Source organism: Cetorhinus maximus, chromosome 6 (genome assembly GCF_964194155.1).
Source record: "Cetorhinus maximus chromosome 6, sCetMax3.hap1.1, whole genome shotgun sequence".
In the NCBI taxonomy this organism is placed as follows: Eukaryota; Metazoa; Chordata; class Chondrichthyes; order Lamniformes; family Cetorhinidae; genus Cetorhinus; species Cetorhinus maximus.
The window spans coordinates 94740896-94762585 of NC_135884.1; the positions used below are offsets into that span (position 1 = coordinate 94740896).

Below are 21690 nucleotides of genomic sequence, written 5' to 3' on the forward strand. Positions count from 1 at the left end.
AATTTCAGGGTTGTCGTCACAACAGCGAGCCTCTCTGTTGTGGTGAAAATCCAGACCTAGGATTTTCAGGTAAATTTGGAGGGGTTAAGGAGAGATACGCTCATTTCAAACTAAATAGGAACTATATGTAGAATTTGGGAAGTACTGAAAAATCAGCAAAGAATGTAAAACATTCTTAAAATTTAACACGAAAACATGCTAATAAAGTCAAACATGATGATTGAATACAGGGAGGGTAATGGCCCAGGGGAAAAGCCAGCAAAAAACAAAAACCATATCATACCCACTGTGCATAGAGATCCAGCTAATACATTTTCCCATAATTTCACCCTCGGTGCGATTTACACCAACACTGGTTTGATTCTTTCTTGGTTATTGGTATGAAGATTGTAGGTGTAACTTTGCAAACAAGGCACTGGGTTTTTGGGTCAGGTAGATCATGCCACGGTGCTGAAAATCAGCAAAGGCTTCACCTTGACTGAAGTGTTGGAATGTTCCCATTGTGAACACTCTGCCATTAACTCTGGCTTTCAGAGATTCGGGAGCCTGGGACACTAACAGGGGCAACATACACTATTTTTTTAGGGCGGAGTGTGTGGGTGCTTTATCTAAGTGCACACTATCTTTAAACATTTTTGCATGACCACAGATATGCAGTAATTTAAAGGGACCAACTTGAACGTGGCCTACATGGGGACTTTTGGGTTACAGGGAGCATTGCTAGTAAGTGATCTGGCCTGGATCGATAACCCAGGCCTGGGTCCTCAGGTAGGTTCTAGTTCTGCCATTCAGTGGGTCAGTATAACTAGTTTTAGTCAATGTAACAATCGTAACTGATCTGTCCAGCTCTGAGAGCCATGGGATGTGGATACCCCTGTGATTGGGAGTCTTGGTCTCCTGAACTCAACCCCTCCTACACTAATGGCCTTAGTAACAGCTCATATTTGGGGTATGAAGAGGAGACTCCAACCCTTACAGACCATCAAGAAACTCCCACACTATTTTATCTCACACAGGAGTACACTAGGTTGGTCAGTGATATTTGGCCCTATTTACATATTCTAGAGGTGTTATAAGTGCCTGTTGTCATATTCTTCACCACTGTGCATCATTGACACTTCTCATGGCTTATTTCTCCACAGGATTTAAATGACACTAACCTTTTAAATGGAAATGTATTTGAAGTTATGGTAGGAAACTCAAGCTTTCAGAATCTTACAGAATATATGAATCTTACGATTAATCACAAGGAAAAGATGCTGGTAAGAAATCATTCAAGGATCAGGAAAGTCCTTTACATTGAGTTAATTTTATTTTTTTACCACACTAACAAACACCTGAACTGCTGCACTGTCTCGTACTGAAGCATCTCACTCAGGATGCAGATAGACTGCCACCTCCGCATTGATGTGAATCAGTTTGGACGTGCATCAAGTGTCTAGTTCAGACATTTTAGTGCAGTTAAGCAAGAGATTTCAGACCACCCAGAGTAGTTAGATCTACTCCACTTTACATGCACACTCGGTGCAATCGAACTCCAGCCCTATAAAACCATGTGCTCAGAAAGTTTCTCAATTTTCTGAGGACTTTCTAAATTCACTTTTGGTCTATTTGATGATATGAGGAAGTGTCCGTTGTTACCTATGATCATTTTATACATTCCTATTCTTTTGTTCAGTTTTGAAAGGTCCAAAAGTGACAGATTGTTCTAAACATTTATCACCCTGGGTAAAATATGAAGTAATGTTCTTGGTTGATCCTGTCCAAACAATTTAAGCTTCAAAATTCAGCTCCTAATCACCTGCTTTTTTGGAGCTTACTATGCTGATTTAGCTTCAAAATGGCATCAGTGCCCTTTGTATGCACTTCTGATATGAGTCATGTGAGGCACCATTTTAATGGTGGTGTCAGTGTGAACATAAGGAGCGTCTGCTGGAAGTTTGCAGAGTGCATCAATCAGCGTGTCAAGCAGATTTCCCACCTGCACGGCCATTTTGAAACAGAACCCTCCAGCCATCTCTTAAATACAGACAGCTGAACATGTCTTCAGCAGCAGGAAGGAACACAAACCAGTGCTAATTAAACTGATCATCAACAACTTACATGTTATTTGCTGATTCATTTCCATGAGTTGCTACAATTATGGGAGCATTAAGTGGCTTCTGAGCATCTGAGAACCTTGGAACATGGTCTCTGTCCAGTTGCACCATAATTTATTCTTCTTTCCCACACTCCTTCTACAACCAGATCCAGCACCTTATCCAACCAGAATGTCCCTTCTTTTTAAAAGGTGCAAGCTGGCTTTAAGTAGCACAGTTTGTCAGTGTCGCACAACATTGAGCCCCCTGCTGAGGATCATTCCATCTGTTTTTCTCTGTTGTAGGTGGCCTATTTATGTAAGTGCTCGAGCCCTTTCATTTTTTTTGCATGGCTTCATATGCACGTTAGCTTAAATGGGCCGGCCTGTGCTCGGCCTGCGCGGGAACTTTCCCAGCCTGCGTGGGTGTGTCAGTTAGGATATTAATTACATTATTTATGGCGTTGCAAAACCTGCACCCATTTTTGAGGGTTATTCAAATCATTCATCTCAATATTGTAAATACCTCAATGATATACCAATAAACACCTTCTAGGCTATGGGCAGTGGCCTTCTGAAACTTCTCATAATTTCCTTCCTGCACATCTGATGTGCTGCACTGCCTCGTACTGAAGCACCTCACTCAGGATGCAGATATACTGCCACCTCCGCATTGATGTGAATCAGTTTGGACGTGCATCAAGTGTCTACTTCAGGCATTTTAGTGCAGTTTAGCAAGAGATTTCAGACCACCCAGAGTAGTTAGTTCTACTCCACTTTACATGCACACTCGATGCAATTGAACTCCAGCCCTATAAAACCACGTGCTCAGAAAGTCTCTCAATTTCCTGAGGACTTTCTAAATTCACTTTTGGTCTTTTTTATGACATGAGAAAGTGTCCATTATTACCTATGATCATAGAACATTGAACAACTGCTAACCAGGGAGCAGAGCTCTGAAAATATGCCTGAGTATGGAAGGACATAGCTCAGTTGTTATTGATCCCAGTGTGAAATGCAAATAGGCAATATATTCCGGTTGTAGACTGAGCATTGTATTCAACAGACCTCCAAGGTGGTGTAGCTGTAGCTTAATAGACATTCCAAGAGCTTTACCGTAAAACACACACAAACTAACCAAACAAATGTGTTTTATTTCAGAATAATTGCTCTCATCGGTGTGTATCGTTGTCTGAAAATGAAGATGGTAAGCAAAAGGTCGGTTAAAGTCTTTTAGTTAGTTTTAGAAAACCTACTTAAACTGTAATTTTTAAACCATCAATTTGTGTTACAGATAACATAACAGGTCACTGGGATTCTGCTGGTTGTAAAACAACAGTGCACGATAATCAAACCATATGCCAGTGTAACCATCTGTCTTACTTTGCTGTGTTACTGGTAAGTTATAGACTTTTGATCATTGTATGTGATCTGAAGATGAGAAGTGGTAGTGTGTCTGTCATCGCCAGTCAGCACCTCAGTCTATCCCCTTAATCCCCTCAAACGTTTTCCTCATGTGAGCATTTCAGCCCTTCCTTCTAAGTCTTCATTGCCTACTGCTTTGCCAAAGTTTCTGTGAAAATATGTTGAGATTTGTGAATCATCCTACTCAGGCCCCAAGGACTGAACTTATCCTGGTAGCTCAGCTTTCAATCCGCTCTGAGACAACAATGTTTCTGAAGGTGCACCAGCTAAAATTGCACACGACAGGGAAGATATTCTCCAATGCAGTCGTGCCACTGGAAATGATGCAGGATGCAACTTCTGTCCATGGCTTTCAACTGGCAAACTCCCAAACCCGGACACAGGGTCATTTAAATTTCGGGGCGAGCATCTGCACCGATAGCAGAGCAGCTCACCTGGCAGAGACAGCAGAACCTCAGAGCTGTATCTTCCGTCCTGAGGGGAAAAGCCAGAGGTTTGTCCAGCCAAAGTCAGAAACACCCGATATTTTATAAATGGTAAATTCCATTGATATGAGGCACCGGTTACAATTAGCTTCAAACTTTCTGTTACAATTTGAAGCTAAAGTAGAATTTACATCTGCTGTAAACCTGTGCGCTTAGGAGGCAGGTCTGATGAGATTCATGGGTTAGCCCATGAATGCCCACAAACACATCCCAAAGTGGCTGATTGTCAGTGATGTGGCTAGAAGTGTCTACAATCACTCTCGCCAGTTAACTTGTGGAGGCTTTTGGATCCAGGTTCCACCACATTTCACAATTCCTCTGCAGGAATTGCCCCAGAATATGACTCCCAGAATGACCCAATTTCTGACTTTATACCCCAAATATAACTTCACCAGGGATTTGCACAAGGTTACGATACCTTTTCCAACTCACAGTTACATGCACTTGACCTGCTCCTAATATTCAAGTAGCTTTATCCATAAGTGTTTTGAACTGGCACCAGAAACAGGCGATTCTGAGTGAAACAGATTTAATCGTTACGCAGTGTTGTCTATGCTTTTGTTTCCCAAAGGACTTTCGTGAGAAGAACACTTTGGATGAGAATGTTTTGATATCTCTGATGTACATCTCACAGATTGGTTGTGGGTTTTCTGCCATCTTCTCAGCTGTCACAATAATCCTTTACTGTGCATTCAGGTGAGACACACAGATCTGTTCAAAGAGTACCATCAGGTTATCTCCAATGGGACTGTCTTCCAGTATTCCAATAACTTCAGTTCAAATATCAATTTCTGTGTTTTCCATAAAAGTTTTACTTATTGATCTATATATCATTAAAATAAATGGAATGTTGCTCAGTCCATCTGCATTCAAAGATCTGATTGATCCATGGAAGCCATGTGACTGCTGAATCTCCCTTGTCATTTTTGCTAGTAACTTGTTCTCATTGTTTAAATGTTTCAAGTTAAGGAGCCAAAAGAAAATAGGAAATTGAGACCTTTTTTTAGGAATAGGGTGCAACATTATCATCAGTGGTGACAGATTGGATTACCAGTTTTTGGGGAGGAGGGGTTGGGGTGGGGGCAGTGGAGACCATTGGACAGAACAGATTATTTGCCGGAGTGATGGAACCAAAACTATGGCAAATTTTCTTTTAAAAAATGATGGAATGAATTCCTTTAACGAAAGTGGATACTGCTCCAGGGGCCAAAATCTTCTGCCCGCCCCCCTAGCAGGCAAGGAGGAAAGCGGCGGGTTGGTGTCAGGACAGATACCCCGACACTTTCCTGCCTCCACTAGAAGTAATTCTGGGTGGGAAGGCTCACGGTCCAATTATCAGCCACTTAAGAGCCACTTCCCACGTCCGCTGCTGTCGTCCCAGCTCTAGGCGGGCTTGCCGACGTGCACCTGTACAGCCTGGTAAAACTGCATGGGCTGCAGGTCAGCTGGGGTAGGTGGGGGTATCCCTCAATCTTGCAACCCCTGCCCATGCTGCTGACCCGCTTGGCCCCCTCGTATCGTGACCCCCATCCTGCAAGACCTCCTCCCTCCCCAACAGCACTTACCTCTTTCCTGGGTCACTCTGTGATCCTTGGGCTCTGGGGGTGTGTTGTTCTGGCAACAGCCATGCCTCCTCCATGGCACTGCCAAGTGCAAGAGCTGCTAGCTTCTGATTGGTCTGTAGCTGTTGGCGGGCAGGAAGTCGATTCCGGGTTCCTCAGTCTGGAGGAAGGCCTGCTGCTGTCCAGTGCCTGATGGGTAGAAGATATGGTGGACATTCCTCCTCAGAGTTAACGTGGGTGTCTCACCACTTTTCAGGGAGAGAGCAAGACACCCACCAAGAATGGAACATTCTGCCCAGAGACACCAAAAGGAAACTGCAGTCTGATTTAAAAGGGTAGGCTTGCTAGACCAAGCCTCTTCTGCTGTCTAATAATAAAAGTGACTATATTCATCACTGTTCTGATTGTGTTCATCATCTATGATTGATATCAAATTTAGAGTTTACTGCTCCAAGCTCACTTTCTGACCCAAGGCCAGCCCTGCCAAATCTGGATCTGATGCTTGGTCTAAGCTTGTAACCTATCCAAGCCAAATCCATTAACCAGCCTGGTCTCAGAGTCAACTCATTCTGCAGCCTCCCCTGGGATCCATTATGCTAATATCATAGTCAACCTCAACCTGGGACCAACCAGCATCTTTTGGAACTGTCAAATTAAAGTAAATTCCACAAAATGCTCATTTCCCAATCAGGTTCCGAATTTCCAATATTTCCTGGTCTCAGCTATTTACATGGCCTGTGGGCTCTTTCCCAGACTGAAGCAAAATGTCAGTCATTGAAGATCAGGACCCTGAAATATGAACAATCGAAATAGGTGCAGAAGTAGACTATTCAACCTCTTGAGCCTGCTCTGCCACTCAATAAAATCATGGTTGATCTGCTTGTGTTTCGAATTCTACATTCCCATCTACCCTGGATAACCTTTGACTCCCTTCCCTAACAAGAATCTATCTTCTTCCACCTTAAAAATATTCAGTGACCCCACTTCCACTGCCTTCTGAGGTGGAGTTCCGAAGTCACACAATCCTCAAAGAAAAATATTCTCCTCATTTCTGTCCTAAAAGGGCAACCCCTAATTTTAAAACAGTGTCCCCTAGTTCTGGACTCACCCACAAGATGAAACATCCTTTACACGTCCACCTTGTCGATACCTTTCAGCATCTTATGTACTTCAAGCACGTCACCCTTCACTCCTCTAAACTCTAGTAGAAATAAGCCCAGTCTGTCTAACCTTTCCTCACAAGACAACCCACTCATTCCATATATCAATCTCATAAACCTCCTCTGAACTGCCTCCAACACATTTAGATCCTTCTTTAACGAAGGAGACCAAAACTGCATGCAGTGTTCGAGATGTGGTCTCACCAATGCCCTATATAACTGAAGCATAACACCATTATTTTTTCTTTAGCTCTGAAGAAGAGTCATACAGACTCAAAACGATAACTGTTTCTCTCTCCACAGAAGCTGTCAGGCCTGCTGAGATTTTCCAGCATTTTCCATTTTTATTTCAGATTTCCAGCATCCACAGTATTTTGCTTTTATCCTTATTTTTATGTTCAATTCCTCTTGTAATAAAGGATAGCATTCCATTAGCCATCTTAATTACTTGCTGTACCTGCATATTAACTTTTTGTGACTCATGCACTAGAACACCTAGATCCCTCTGTACCATTTAAGTAATACTCCGCTTTTTTATTCTTCCTACCAAAGTGAACAACTTCACATTTTCTCACATTATGATCCATCTTCCAGACTTTAGCCCACTCATTCAACCTATCTATATCTGTCTGCAACCTCCTTCTGTCCTTTTCACAACATACATTCCTACCTATCTTTGTGTCATCTGCAAACTTAGCTACCATGCCTTCACTCCCCTCACCTAAAACATTGATATAAATTGTAAAAAGTTGAGGCCCAACAAAGACTCTTGCAGGACTCCACTTGTCACATCCTGCCAATCAGAAAAAGACCCATTTATGCATACTCTCTATTTTCTGCCAGCTAGCCAATCCTCTGTCCACGCTAATATGTTACCCCCTACACCATGAGCTTTTATTTTCCACAATAACCTTTGACACGGCACTTTATCAAATGCCTTCTGGAAATCTAAGTACAGCATGTCTACAGGCTCCCCTTTATCTACTATGTATGTTACTCCTTCAAAAAACTCCAATAAATTGGTTAAACATGATTTACCTTTCACAAAACCATGCTGACTCTTCCCAATTACCTTGAGTTTCTCTAAGTACTCAGCTATAACCTCCTTAATGATCAACTCTAACTGTTCCCCACGAGAGATATCAAGCTAACTGACCTATAGATTCCTGTTTCCTGCCTCCCTCCCTTCTTGAATAGAGGGGTTATATTTGCTACTTTCCAGTTAACCATGAATAGTGGGTCCTCCCCTCAGAATTTTTCAGTCAATTGTCATTTTAATTTCCCACCCCACTCCCATTCTAACCTCTCTATTCTCAGCCTCCTACAATGTTCCAATGGAGTTCAATGTAAGCTTGTGATACAGCAACTCAGCTTTCAATTAGGTATTTTACAGCTTTCTGTATTTAACATTGAGTTCAAAATTTCAAATCATAAACTTTGTCCCTTTTATTTGTTTTTGGATAGCAGCTGTTGATGATTCCATTTTTCCCACTTATACCAACTCTAGTTCCATCTTCTGTTTCTATATTGGTCCCGTTACCAGCTCCCTTTACCTTGCACCATCAGCCCTTTTGTTATCTCTTCTGCCTTCTTCCCTATAACAGGCCTTCACTTTAGTTCTCCCCCCAACCCAGCCACACCTTTGTCTTTGTACTCACTTAAAACCTGTTACCGCTCTAACTTTTTCATGTTCTGGTGAAAAGTCAGTGACCTGAAACATTAGCTTTGTTCCTCAGATGTTTCCTGGCCTGCAGAGTATTTCTATCTTTAATCTCTACCCTCTGTTTTGTAAAGCGCTTGTTATCCATTCTGCAACTTGCCACCTGTCTCCACACGTTCTGACGAGTCAACTATGCTGCACCTTATCAAAGACTTTTTGGAAATCTACATATATCACATTTACTATGTTATCCTTATCTACCCTTTCTGTTTTCTTCAAAGCATTCAATAAGGTTGGTTAAGCATGGCTGTCCCTTTTCAAACCCATGCTGACTATTCTTTAGTATATTTTTAGTTTCTAGATGTTTTTCTATTGCACTTTGGATAAAGATTCCATTAGCTTTCCTACTTCTGTGGGCGAAATCATCTGGTCCCTTGGTGGCGAGCATCATGGCTGGTGGTGGGGGGCCAATTTGGTGTGAGGGGCATAAATCGGTTTCATGCCAGCATGAAATCACAGCTGGATCATCCGATGGTGTCTGCCATGGCAGAACGCCAATCCCACTGGACGCCGGCATGAACGCGATTTGCATTCCGGTAATGAGATGCAAAGTAAGGCCAGACCGGAATCATCCCTCACGCCCGATTTACCATTACGCTGATGGGAAAACTAGCTGACCCAGAACACGTCTGGTCAAGCAAGACATGCAGAAGTCAGGACTCACTTTTAGGGCCTTGCTCAGATCACGGACATCCAAGAAGATGATGCTGGAGCCCTACAGCTACCAGACCCTGGAGAACACGTGTATTGCATGCTGGAAGGATCCTCATGGACATGGCTCTGCCATGGAGCAGTTCTCGGAAGGTGGGAGGTCTCTGTTGGCACTTCGGGTCTACTTTGGAACATCACGATCTTGGCCACAGGCTGCCACAGATGATCAGTGAAAGGCGGGGAGAGGAAGGTCTAGCTGTGAGTGGGTAGGAAGGTGCATCGGGGGGGTGGGGGGTAGGAAGGTATAGGTGTGAGAGGGAGAGGAGGTTTCCCGGACTGGGGGGAGGGGGAAGTAAAGGTGTCGCGGGATGAAGTTGGGAGGGGGGGGACGAAGGTGTTGGGTGTTGGGGGGGGGTAGTGAGGTTGGGAGGGGGAAGGAATGTGTCTGGGGGAAGGATGATGTAACGGCGGAGAATGCTGCAAGTGGGGAGGTAAGTGTAAGTTGGGAGGGAGAAGGGGAGAAAGTGTCCAGGCGACAGAATGAGTTTGGTGGGCAGTGGGGGGTGGGCAGTGGGCAGTGGCAGGAGAAGATATCCAGGGGGAGGGGGGAGTTCAGAGAGGGGAAGGTGTCCCATGGGAGGAGGGATGTCAAAGAGGGTAAGATGTCCAGGGAGAGGAGTGATTTAAGGGTAGAGAAAGGCATAAGGGGGAGGGGGGCTGTCCAGGTGAATGTGCAAGAGAGGTGCCTGTGTAGTCATTAGTTGCCTCCTGGGATCAAAATGAGGGTGGGCTTGGTAGGAGGGAATGGTGAATGTGAGGGGGCACAGAGGGTGCGTCGGTAACGGTAGAAGGGATGGCAAGGGTGGGCGGTGGGGACTCGGGAGACAGAGACAGACCCTGGGGGTGGAAAGGAGCAGGTTGGGGAGGTCAATGTGGATGAGGGTGGGATTCTCAGGAAGGTAGGGAACCTGCACATTCACCTGGACATCTGAATTGACAAAGGTTCTGGTTGGTAGATGGTGGTGGGGAGGTGGAAGATGATACCACGCGAGTGAACAGTGATGGGGGAAGGTCATAGGTGACTGAGGGAGGGGAAATAACGGGAAGCTGACAAGATACTTGACCACAGCCATGGTTGTCAAAATTGAGAATGAGCGGAGTCTCGTGTTGGACGAGCACAGGTTCTGCATGAGAGTGCAATCAGTGGGTGGGTGGAGATGCAGGTCAGCTCAGATGGACAACTGAAAGAGAACCCCAGTGGGCAGCACTGAAAATGCTCAAGACAGTGTGATGAGAATGATGGATGAAGGATCTGTGTGCATGGGAGAGTGCTTGCACAAGGCTCTGAAAGACCCTGCCAATACACACTTTGCCCTGTAGAATCATTCGTGGGCCAGCTGCATGCAGCTGAACTCATAGTGGTAGGAGGGATGTAGTGAGAGGACTCGAAAAGCCTGTCAATGAAGCTGAAAGACAACATTACACTTTATTCAGTGGAAGTAAAAATATTTTCAGATTATAAAGCAACAAAGTGTGTTAATCCATGCAACCACTTGTGATCAGAATTTCTGAACTTTTCTAGGCTAACCATTTCTTCTAGGTGCTGCCCTGACATCCGCAGCAGGAGTGGAGAAAGCTTATGCAATGGTTGGCTCTGTTGCCTCTGATGACCTCTGGAGAGCAGAGACCTTGGGGGCCCCGGCTTGCTTTGGCAGTCCCCCTGTGGTTCAGCTGCTCCCTCCGCAATAACAGAGGACGAGGTTGAGGGGGTCAGAGGCAAAGTGGACTCAGAGGGAGGGGACAGCCTCTGAGATTCCTGAGTGGATGACCCAGGGGTGTCCAGCTGCCGCTCCTCCTCCCTAGTTGCCTGAGGGCCCCGGCCTGACTCCTTGAGGGGAAGGGACACCTGGAGGGGCATCGAGGTGCCCCATTTCCCTCTCGCGTTCCCACTGCAAGAACTCACCCGTGGCTACCGCGATGGAAGTGCAGGTCTGCGTGTAACTTTGTGTTCTGCTGGACCAGGGTCTACATGGCATCTGCCATCCTCCCCATGGAGACCGCCATACACGCACATGTGGGCACCACCCCATCAGAGAGCAGGCTGACACACGCCTCTGACTCATGTGCCAATCTGTTGAAGGCTTCCAACATCTCTGAGTGATGTTCCCCCACCTTATGCTGACTCTGTGGGATGAGTTGGAAGGCTGAGTCCAGAGGCTCGATATTTGACTCGGACCTCACAGATGCCTGATCCCCAGCAGTCCTCCGTGTGCCAGGGAGCTCACACGAACCTGCCTTCTGCTGTTGCAGACATGTGTCCATGCAGGGACCACCAGGTTGTGAACCCAAGTCTGCTCTAGGTCCCACGGAGATGTGTGTCTCTGCACTGGTAAAGGGTGTGGGTAAGCGTTGTAGTGGGTCTTCCAGGCTGCTTGTTTCCAGCCCTTCAATGGAGGAGGCAGCCTCTTAGCTGGAGGAGAGGACGTGGATAGAGCTGAGGGACTGACTAGCTGAGAGTGTCCATCGCCTGGCAGAGCTCCCTGTGAACCAAAGTAAGGATAATTAGTGCATGGCAGCAGAGTCAAAGGCAGGAGAGAGTGCTCACAGTTATGTTGAGAGGGATGATGTGGTGCAGGATCTTCACGTGGGTGTTCGTCGCCGACCTCCCTGTCGCCACAGGCACGGTCCATGTTCTCGCCAGTTGGCGCGATGGCACATTCCTCGAGGTGCATGAGGGGCCTAATGTGGGCCACTCCAGCCCAAGTCTGGGGCTGGCCCTGCTGTTGTGAACCAGCTTCTCCTGCACAAAGATGGAGAGGGTGTGAGCAGGATACATGGCACTGCATGGAATGTTTGTGTGGTGAGTGGGACATGGGCAGGAATGAGGATGTGAGCTCCGGAGGATATGAGCCTGATGGAGATGTGCGGTTGTGTGAGAGTTAGTGGTGTTATCCTTTGAAGTGTGAGATCCCTGTGGATGTGTGATGGGTTTGTGAGTGTGAGAGTTGAGAGTGATGAGATGGTTGACTTACCTGGTGAAATGGATGAGAGCATTCATTCTCTCCCTGCACGGAATGGCTGACCTCCTCTGTGCTCCAGTGGCACTGACCACCACTGCCACTACCTCCCAGGCCAGATTGGTAACTCTGGTGGACCTCCTGCGGCCAGAGCGAATTTAGATGACATCACAGCGGCCTTCCACTGTGTCCAGCAGGCACCCCGGAGAGGTGTCACTAAATTTGGAGACAGTTGCCTTCTTTGCTTTCGGGGCCATCCATCACGTGGAGCCATCCTGGTTTGTAGCCATGAAGCACGTTACGTTCTGGTGCACTTTAAATATGGCACCCAGAGCAAGGAGACACCGAGATCACAGCATGGAGGGCAAATCCGAGCCCAACCGCCTGTGATCTGGTTTGTTTCCCATGAATGCATTATCAATGAGGCAGAACTTGCCAGGAAGGGAACAATATGGCGAGAAAATCTGTCATTGCGGCCAGCGGGGTTTTTTCCACACCTGCTACCGCACTTAGTGCAAATCTGGGACAATTCCACCCTGCGACTTTATCTTATGCATCACTTAGTCACCCTATCTCAATGCTGGTTTTTCTTTTCCTATATATATATGTGTGTAGGATACCTTACTATCTATTTTCAATTTCCTTGGTAAGTTAATTTTATGGTTTATCTTTGTCTTCCTAAATTGTATTGAATTCTTTCCTAATCTTTTCCTTTTTCCTTATGTCACCCTTGCCTTTGTTCTCAATGTACTTAGAGTGTGCCATTTTCTTTAGTTTCAATTTTGTCCTTATTTCTTTATTCATCCATGTTGTGACTTAACTGGATAGTTTGTTCTTCTGTTTTTCGCGACATTTTCTCTTGAACTCTAATGATCAACATTTTTAATGTTTCCCACTGCTGTTCTAATTCTATGTTTGTCAGCAAATGTTCGAATTTACTTTCTCTAGCTCCATTCTCACACTCTTAAAAACAACTTTTCGTCTAATTTATTACTTTGGTTTTATTAACTTCTGATCTCTGTTGCCTAGATGTTCCCCTACACTTCTATCATTTTGGTTCATACTAATACTAGATTAAGCTCCTTCCCTTTCCTGTCCTTCCACCATCCTGATCTGCCTAACTCTATGCCAATTAGCATGTGGCTCAAGTAGGAATCACAGAATCACCACCCTCGAGGTCTATTTTAATTATTTTTCCCTAACTTCTGATAGTCCCTTTCCAGGATCCCTATTGTCCCAACATGCATTGCAACTATGGGATCCTCCCTCTCCCTTTCCAAGTTCTTTCCCAGTTGTTCCGAGCTATCCAAAGGCAGGCAACATGCCCTTCTGGATTCCCGGTTGTGACTGCAGAGGACACTATCCATTCCCTAATTACTGAATTCTTTATGATGACAGCCTTTCTATTCTACTCCCCTCCCCCAAAATCCCTTGGACTGCCTCCTGCTCCATATTGCCAGGGCACAGGCTGCATCCTTTTCCTCATAGGTAGCAGTTGGATAGACTGGTGTCTGTAGGACCTCTCTCCCCTTCTCCCCTTGGTTCCATTTTACCCTGTTAACTGAGTCACACTCTCCTTTTTCTGCACCTCTGCTTTCCTTTGAGATGTGACAACTTTGGAGAAAACTATCAAGAAATTCCACCCCCCTCCCTTATGACTCGGAGTGTTTCTAACTCACACGCCAACTCACAGACTCTGACCTGGTGTGTCTCAAATCAGAAACTTTCACTGTAGGTGTGAGAATACAATCCAGGACAATCTCACTGTCCACAAACTCTCACCTCTTACAATCCTGACACATTCATCATTCCCATTTGCTTGCAATAGCTCACCCAGACATAAAACCAAAAAGCTAAAAGCTACTGCGGATGCTGGAAATCCAAAACAAAAACAGAATTACCTGGAAAAACTCAGCAGGTCTGGCAGCATCGGTGGAGAAGAAATCAGTTAACGTTTCGAGTCCTCATGACCCTTCGGCAGAACTGAGTATAGTTAGGAGTCACCCCTCTCCTAACTATACTCAGTTCTGCCGAAGGGTCACGAGGACTCGAAACGTTAACTGATTTCTTCTCCACCGATGCTGCCAGACCTGCTGAGTTTTTCCAGGTAATTCTGTTTTTGCTCACCCAGACATGGTGGGTGTATCTTACAGAACTGTCTCCACCTGCAGGAAATCAGGATGCACATGAATTGATAGCAACGTAGTGAATTGTGTCTTCACTCATTTATCATCCCTACCTATACCAGTTACATTAAAAATCAGCTGAGGGGATGCCAGCATGTCCGCTTGAGCACTGTTGGGTTCTAATGTTCAATAAAAGCAAACTTTTGGCTCCCCTTGGATGTTTTCAAACATTTTCCTGGAACTTTTGTAGGAATTTTCCCAATCACGTCTCCTTTTTTTAAACCGATCACACTAATTCTTCAAGAATTCCATTGATCTTCCATAATTATCATGACTGGACATTGAAGCAAAGGTCTTTATACATGAATAGAGCTGATTAGAGTAATGTGAGCAGGGCGGTAAAAGTGAACTGTCTGCTTGCCCACATATATTGTACCATTATCGAAAAGGTGCCTGAAGTATAACTGTGTAACTACCCTCACATTGGGTAAAACATTGGTAAAACATTCTCTTTGTTTTGTTGTTGTTTTAAGGAAGATTAAAAGTGATCAAGTCACCAAAATCCACATGAACCTTTGCACTGCCTTATTTCTTCTAAACGTAAACTTCTTGACCAATGTATGGCTCAGTATGGTGAGAAATGATGGTTTCTGTAAGACCATTGCTGTTTGTCTACATTATTCGTTGCTGTGCACTTTTACCTGGATAGGAATCGAAGCATTTCAGCTGTACCTGATGCTGATCAAAGTGTTCAACACCTATATAAGCCACTACTTACAAAAACTGGCTTTAATTGGTTGGGGTGAGTAAGAATTATTCTCCTTACACTTTTTGTGGACTGATTTATTGACCCCATTTTGTGCTTTACATACAGAACATTAGCTGCCCTCATACAATATTTTTTGTAATCGTGTGAAGAGGTGAGGTGCCCAATTGATAGTTAAGAACAGGTATTCCCTAAAGATAATACTTTTATGAAGCCTACCCATCTCCCATTGCTATCACAGATTTCAGTTAGAAGATTACAAACCTTAGATGAATTGGTGTTATGTGAGACAAATACTTGTTACCCAAAATCATCCAAATTTTAAAACCAGTTTCATTGGCTTTTACTGGGTTATTTGTTATTATTTCACTACTGTTGGTAACAAACAGTGTAACATTTAGAGAAGACGGCTAAATTACAGTATGAGCTCACCTTACACATTCCCTGATCCGCCTGCTCACTTGCTCTGGCCTGCCCGACTTCAGTACTTCCCGAGCCACTTACTTCCTGCTGGTGCACAATGATATCTAACTTGTTCAGCCTGCCCAAGTGCATTCTCAGTTACTGGTGTGTGAAAAGATCGCAAGCAAGAAATGAAGGAGGAGCGCAAAAGACAGCAATGGATGAAGGTGGAGAATGAAAGAGGGAGGTAAAGCAGGAAAGAAATGAGAGCATTTATTTGGCATCTTTCCACATCCTCGGGAGGCCTCAAAGCACTTTACAACAAACGGATGAACTTTGAAACGTGGCCTGAATATTGCGCTTGACGGGTGCACGTGATCAGCGGGCCCGGGAGCGGGCGGGAAATGGGCCCCCGACCACGATTTCATGCTGGCTGGCCAATTAACGGCCAGCCAGTGTGAAACACACCCTGAGAAAGGCTCAGCATTGCCTATGGGGACGGGAAGAGGGCGGGCACCGACATCACTGCAGGTGCTGGTGAGTGCATCCACTGAACCCCCTGAAGTTGCTTCAGGGAACTGCAGACCTCTAAATAATAAAAGAAAGCACCAAAATGCTGCAAAAAAATGTCCATGCAGCACAATCAAGCACCTGAAAGCATGCCTCATTAAAGAAACAGTCCCCAGATATTTCTTATTATTTTATATCCTGGCAGAGAATTTCATCCCACCCTTGGATAAGGAAATGATTAAAACATTAATTCCACCCATCCATTTTGCCCATGCGATGAGCTAAAAATTGCACAGGCAACATAAAATCACGGTCAATAAGTTTTTTAATGACCTTAACTAACCCTTTAATTGTCGGCGGGCGCTGCTCCAACTCCCGCACGCTCTCACTGACTTCAAGATTGCACGTGTGTGCGATGACCTCGGGACACACGCCTAATGTCTTTTCGTGCTATTTTATATGCGGTCGGGTCAGGTGCGCACCCGACCTCAGAACGAAAGATTCAGGCCATGGTTACTGTTGTTATAGGCACAAATACAATCACCAATTTGTGCAAAACATTCAAATGATTGAATGAAGCATTATTGATTAAAGGAGCAATGTTAGTCAAGACACTGGGCAAACTGTATGCTCATCTTTGAAAATTCCTATGGATATTTTAGAATTAGTTCAGCAGGAACCAAGGGGCCTCAGTTTTATATCTCATCAAGTTTATAGTGCAGCTTTAATCCAGGTGGGGATAGCGCTGACAGGGGAGCGAGAAGTAATTCTGCTATCTTTTCTTTCTATCTATCTTCAGCCAGATCCCTTTTCATTCAACTCAAATTTGCCTTTTCCCAGTGCAGGACCCTTATCTTTGTCCTTTTTACCATATATGTTCTTATATTGAACCAAAGTATGTTGTGGCTTCTATTTCTCAACTATTCTCCTGCTCCACATCAGTTCTGTGATAGAATCTTTCATTAACACTGGCAACACCTCTTTTATCCCATTGCTATCTCTCCTGAAAACGTTATTACCAGCTTACTAAGTGAACCCTCCATTATACCTACAGTAACATGTTTCTCCATAGATATTAATGCTTCTAGCTATCCAAATTTGTTTTCAATGCTTTGTGTATTCATATATATACCGTAGCTGTACAAGTTGACCTTTGAAACCTTGAAATCCCTCCAAAAACAGTGGCCAACTTGTACGCTGAGTAGAAAAGTGAACCACCGGCATGGCTGTGGGTGATTACAATTTTGAAATGTCATCGGCATCCAATGCAAAGAGTGGTCATGCCTTAAACTCTTGCACATCTTTGCAACACAGCCCACATCACCTGTTTGACCCTTTACACTCAGTTATAAGGTACCAGTAAATAAAACATGCATTCGTGGAGTGAAAAATTGAGGCTGACTACAAATGCAAGTATAGCATGTTGTGCTGAAAAGGGATAAGACTCATACACTGAATATCTGCAAAACTATGATTTTTGGGCTGAGGAAAATGGGGTCATTTTATATGCTGGGTCGACTTATAAGCCATGATTTCTGGTATCTCTTAAAACTGACCTGCGATTTGGAAAGCTTACTATTATTTATTTCCCTGATTTTCCATTTGAATTTCTTCATATCCATGGCCCCTTATAAATGTGTTTTTAATTCCTCACTACCTCAAAGCTTTTTCCCTTTCCTCCTCAAAGATTGCTTCACTGGAGGTTTTTTTTCAACCTAGTGCTTAAACTTTTAAACTCTGCAAGATTTCAAATGTAATTCAATCTACACCATTGATTCTAACATGGGCCATGATTTTCAGCTGCTGTCCAACTCTTCGCAGGAATTTTGGACTGTTCTATAACATGTTCTATTTATTTTAACAAAACTTTGTGCTTTGTATTCTAACATCTATATTAATCCTCAAGTTCTGTACTAATAAGCGACTATAACTCTGTAGTCTTCACCCGGAGAATTAAGGTAAATGTTACTTTAATAATTGATGGATATCCTACTTACATATTCTACTGTAAGAATACTTGAAGTTAAAAACTGAATTCTTTATCAGCAATAAGATTGTAATTTTTATCCTTTCATAGAACCATTAATGTTGCAATTGACTGTGTCAGTACCTGTGAATTTCATGTTTGGTCCTTTAATAAACTTCCATATAGTTTAGAATTTATATTGTTTGACATAGTTTTCTGCATCACAAACTCATGAACCTGACACTGTACACTCTTTACTGGGGAGGTACATTACTGAGGAGAGATTTCCAGGTCCTCATAATATCCAGAATATTATAATCTGGCTGCAACTTGTTAAAAGGGCTATCTGGAGGATGGTAATACTCCATAAACTCCCTTCCTTTGTGGAGAGATAGATCAGTCTTCCAGACCTATTTAGCATCCTTAGGATCTGTCTTTCACAAGCTAAAGCTGAGAGGGATCATCTGAGAGGTGATGCAGAATTGTCCCAAAAAGGGGCTAGGATTATAATCCACCACAGTTTAAAATATGTTCCTTTCTTTTTAGAAATTTGTCAAGACGCTTTATTCTGCATTTAACATTTCGATTCTTGAACTGAAATTGAATGCCAAAGATCCAAAATAATTCTCTAGCACTGGCAACCCTCAGCTTGATGAACCCATCCTTCGCTAAAATTCTTAATAAGATATATACTGGATTGATGTTCTAAGAGATTTAGATGTGTTTGTACAAGGAACGCAGAGGGTTAGCACGCAGGTATAGCAAGCAATTAGGAAGGCAGATGATATGCTGGTCTTTATCGCAAGGGGATTGGAGAATGAAGAAGTCTTGTTACAATTGTACAGGTTTTTGATGAGACCACATCTGGGGTAGTGTGTGCAGTTTTGGTCTCTGCATTCAAGAAAGGATATACTTGGAGGCAGTGCAGCAAAGGTTCACTAAATTGGTCCCTGGAATGAAGGCGTTGTCCTATGATGAAAGGCTAAGTAAATTGGGCTTATATTCCCCGGAGCTTAGATGAATGAGAGGCGATCTCATTGAAACCTACAAAATTCCGAGGGGCTTTGATACGGTAAATGCTGAGAGATTGTTTCTGCTGGTTGGGGAGTCTAAAACACTGGGCCATTCATTTAGGACTGAGATGAGGAGTAATTACTTCACTCAAAGGCTTGTGAATCTTTGGAATTCTCTACACGAGGGTTGTGGATGCTCCATTGTTGAACACATTTGAAGCTGGGATAGACAGATTTATGGCCTCACAGGGAACTAAGGGATATGGGGAGCATGTGGGAAAAGGAGTTGAAGCACAAGATCAGCCATAATTGTATTTGAGTGGCAGAGTAGGCTCGACGAGCCATATCATCTACTCCTGCTCCTAATTCTTGTATTCTTTAAATGTTGATGAATGTAAACCATTTTCTTCTATTGACAGGTATTCCTGCTGTAGTGGTGTTTGTGTGTATTGGAGCGGACAAAGATAATTATGGCCTGTTTGTGACTGAAACCCAGGACAAGAACAACACTGTTTCAATGTAGGTTTTTCATTATTCTTTCTTGCAATGTGGCTGTCGCTGGCAAGACTAGCAGTTCTTGCCCATCCCCGACTACCCTTGAACTGAGTGGTTTGCTAGGCCATTGCAGAGGGCAGTTAAGAGTCAACCACATTGCTGTGGGTCTGGAGTCACATGTAGGCCAGACCAGATAAGAACAGAAGATTTTCTTCCCTAAAAGACATTAGTGAACCAGATGGCTTTTTATAACAATCGATGATAGTTCCATGGTCATCATTAATGATACTAGCTTTATATTCCAGATTTCATTAATTGAATTCAAATTCCACCAGTTACTGTGATGGGATTTGAATCCATGTCACCAGAGCATTGGCCTGGGCCCCTGAATTACTAGTCCTGTGATATTGCCACTACGCCACCATCTCCTCCATCTTGGTAAAAATGCCAGAAGCAATAATGTTGGTATTTTATTTTCTTCTTCTGCCACTAGAGTCCATTGAGAAACTGGGCCAGAAGTTCTTAGGGTCAATCCCAGATCTGTTGTGTGTTACCAGGTTGGCAAACTGTGCTTTAATTTGCCTGAACACTGTAATGATTAGAAGGAAATCTTCTAGTGCTCCTGCTTCTAATGGGTACCCAGTGAGCACTGCTGGGAAGGCATGAACCTCAGTAAAGACAGGAGCAGACTTCACTGTGATGGATCCTGCTGTCAGATAGTCTACTGCCACTCATTATCATGACAGGATATTGAAGGGTGAATGGTGTCTGTGCAACTGTAAGCTAATAAGGGAACAACATCTTTGTAAGGCAGGAAAGAGAAATTAGTTCATTGAAAAGCTGCATAGAACAGTAAGTGACTATTTCCTGTTCTTTGCAGCTTTAACAGGATTCAGTTTTAGATTGTGAAACACACTACAATTTCTGCTATTTCACCACTGAATAAATCGCACTGGTTGTGACTAATTGCCTGTGAAGCGACATGTAGTATATTGGTGTTTACCTGCTCAAATAAACAGTATTTTGACCCTATTACAAACCTACATTCGGTCTGAACCTACAAGGAAAGGATTAGGATGAAGCCTCAGCTGTCCAAAAGCACTGCTACACTATATCTCAGTTTGCAGTGTCCATGTGATGAACAAGAATTTGTCCAACAGTCTGCATGTGATTGGAAAATACATGGACAAGCACCAGGTAGAAACAGTGGCATGCAATGGTATGAAATCAAAAGTAAAGTTCAATATTGAATAATTCAAGGCTTCTTTCTTTTTGAACAGGTGCTGGATAACAAACAACGTGGTCCATTATGTTACAAACTGTGGCTATTTCAGCATTATATGCTTTGGGAATACAGCAATGCTAATCACTGCCTGTGCCAAGCTAATGCATCTGCAAAGAGGGAGCAGTACTGAGCAAGGGTCTGTTTGGAAGGATCTATGGACAGTTCTTGGTCTCTACTGCTTATTGAGCACAGCCTGGGCTTTAGTTTTCTTTTCGTTCGGACCGCTGCATGTGATTCAAATCTACCTGTTCTCCATCTTTAATTCCTTGCACGGTTAGTTAGTACTCTAATGCTAGATGCACATTTTAGTGGTCAATTAATGGCAATAAATAGTCAACGATAAGAATGTTTGTGCAATTTTGTTAATTTACTTCATCTAAATGCCCTTCTCAAGGGCAATTAGGGATGGGCAATAAATGCTGGCCTAGCCAGTGATGCCCACATCCCAACAACAAATTTTTTTTAAAAAGAACTTGGATTTTCAAATCAGGAGCAGGACACTTGGATAACTTCCTAGGTCTCAACCCTGAGTTGCATCTGTATCACTCACACAATGCCATTTTAGAATGTAAATATCCTAATTGGACTGGAGGTGAGCTTGGCACCCAATTAGTGTTGCTGAACGTAACCAGGAAATGAGAGCTGCCTGCAAAGCATGAGCAGCGAAGGCAGATGGCATCCATAATGGGGCCTGCCGTTGTCTTGAAGAAGAGAGCAGAGAATACCTCGGAGGGCCAGCAGCCTCACCAAACACAAAAAAGTGGTCAGACGGCCAAAGGGAAGGTAAAGCACAGGATCCAACAGAAGATCCCCCAGCTCCTGAAATTCTTCAGCATAAAAGAAAACATTAACTTCTGACTGCTTTGAACCCAACAGCTGTACACCAACCTGCACTGGACTATTTGGGTTCGGCCAATTCCATTTTGAGAATTCCTTTCTGACCCTTCACAGCCCAATTAACCAGCTCCTCAAGAAGTTTAATGGGCTGTTAATTGAAGGTGAGCAGGTTCCCTGTTCCCTCCTTCACTTG

General features: G+C 43.8%; 1 protein-coding gene across 1 annotated transcript; it reads left to right on the top strand.

Annotated features, from left to right (window-relative positions):
- Positions 1-690: 690 nt before the first annotated feature.
- On the top strand, positions 691-20958 carry LOC144682298 (adhesion G-protein coupled receptor G2-like). The gene is made up of 10 exons (XM_078544773.1): positions 691-768; positions 1143-1262; positions 3239-3284; positions 3372-3475; positions 4559-4683; positions 5806-5869; positions 13127-13245; positions 14757-15025; positions 19300-19399; positions 20656-20958. The coding sequence occupies exons 1-10, from the start codon at positions 691-693 to the stop codon at positions 20936-20938; spliced, it is 1308 nt and encodes a 435-aa protein (XP_078400899.1). The 3' UTR covers positions 20939-20958.
- Positions 20959-21690: the final 732 nt, after the last annotated feature.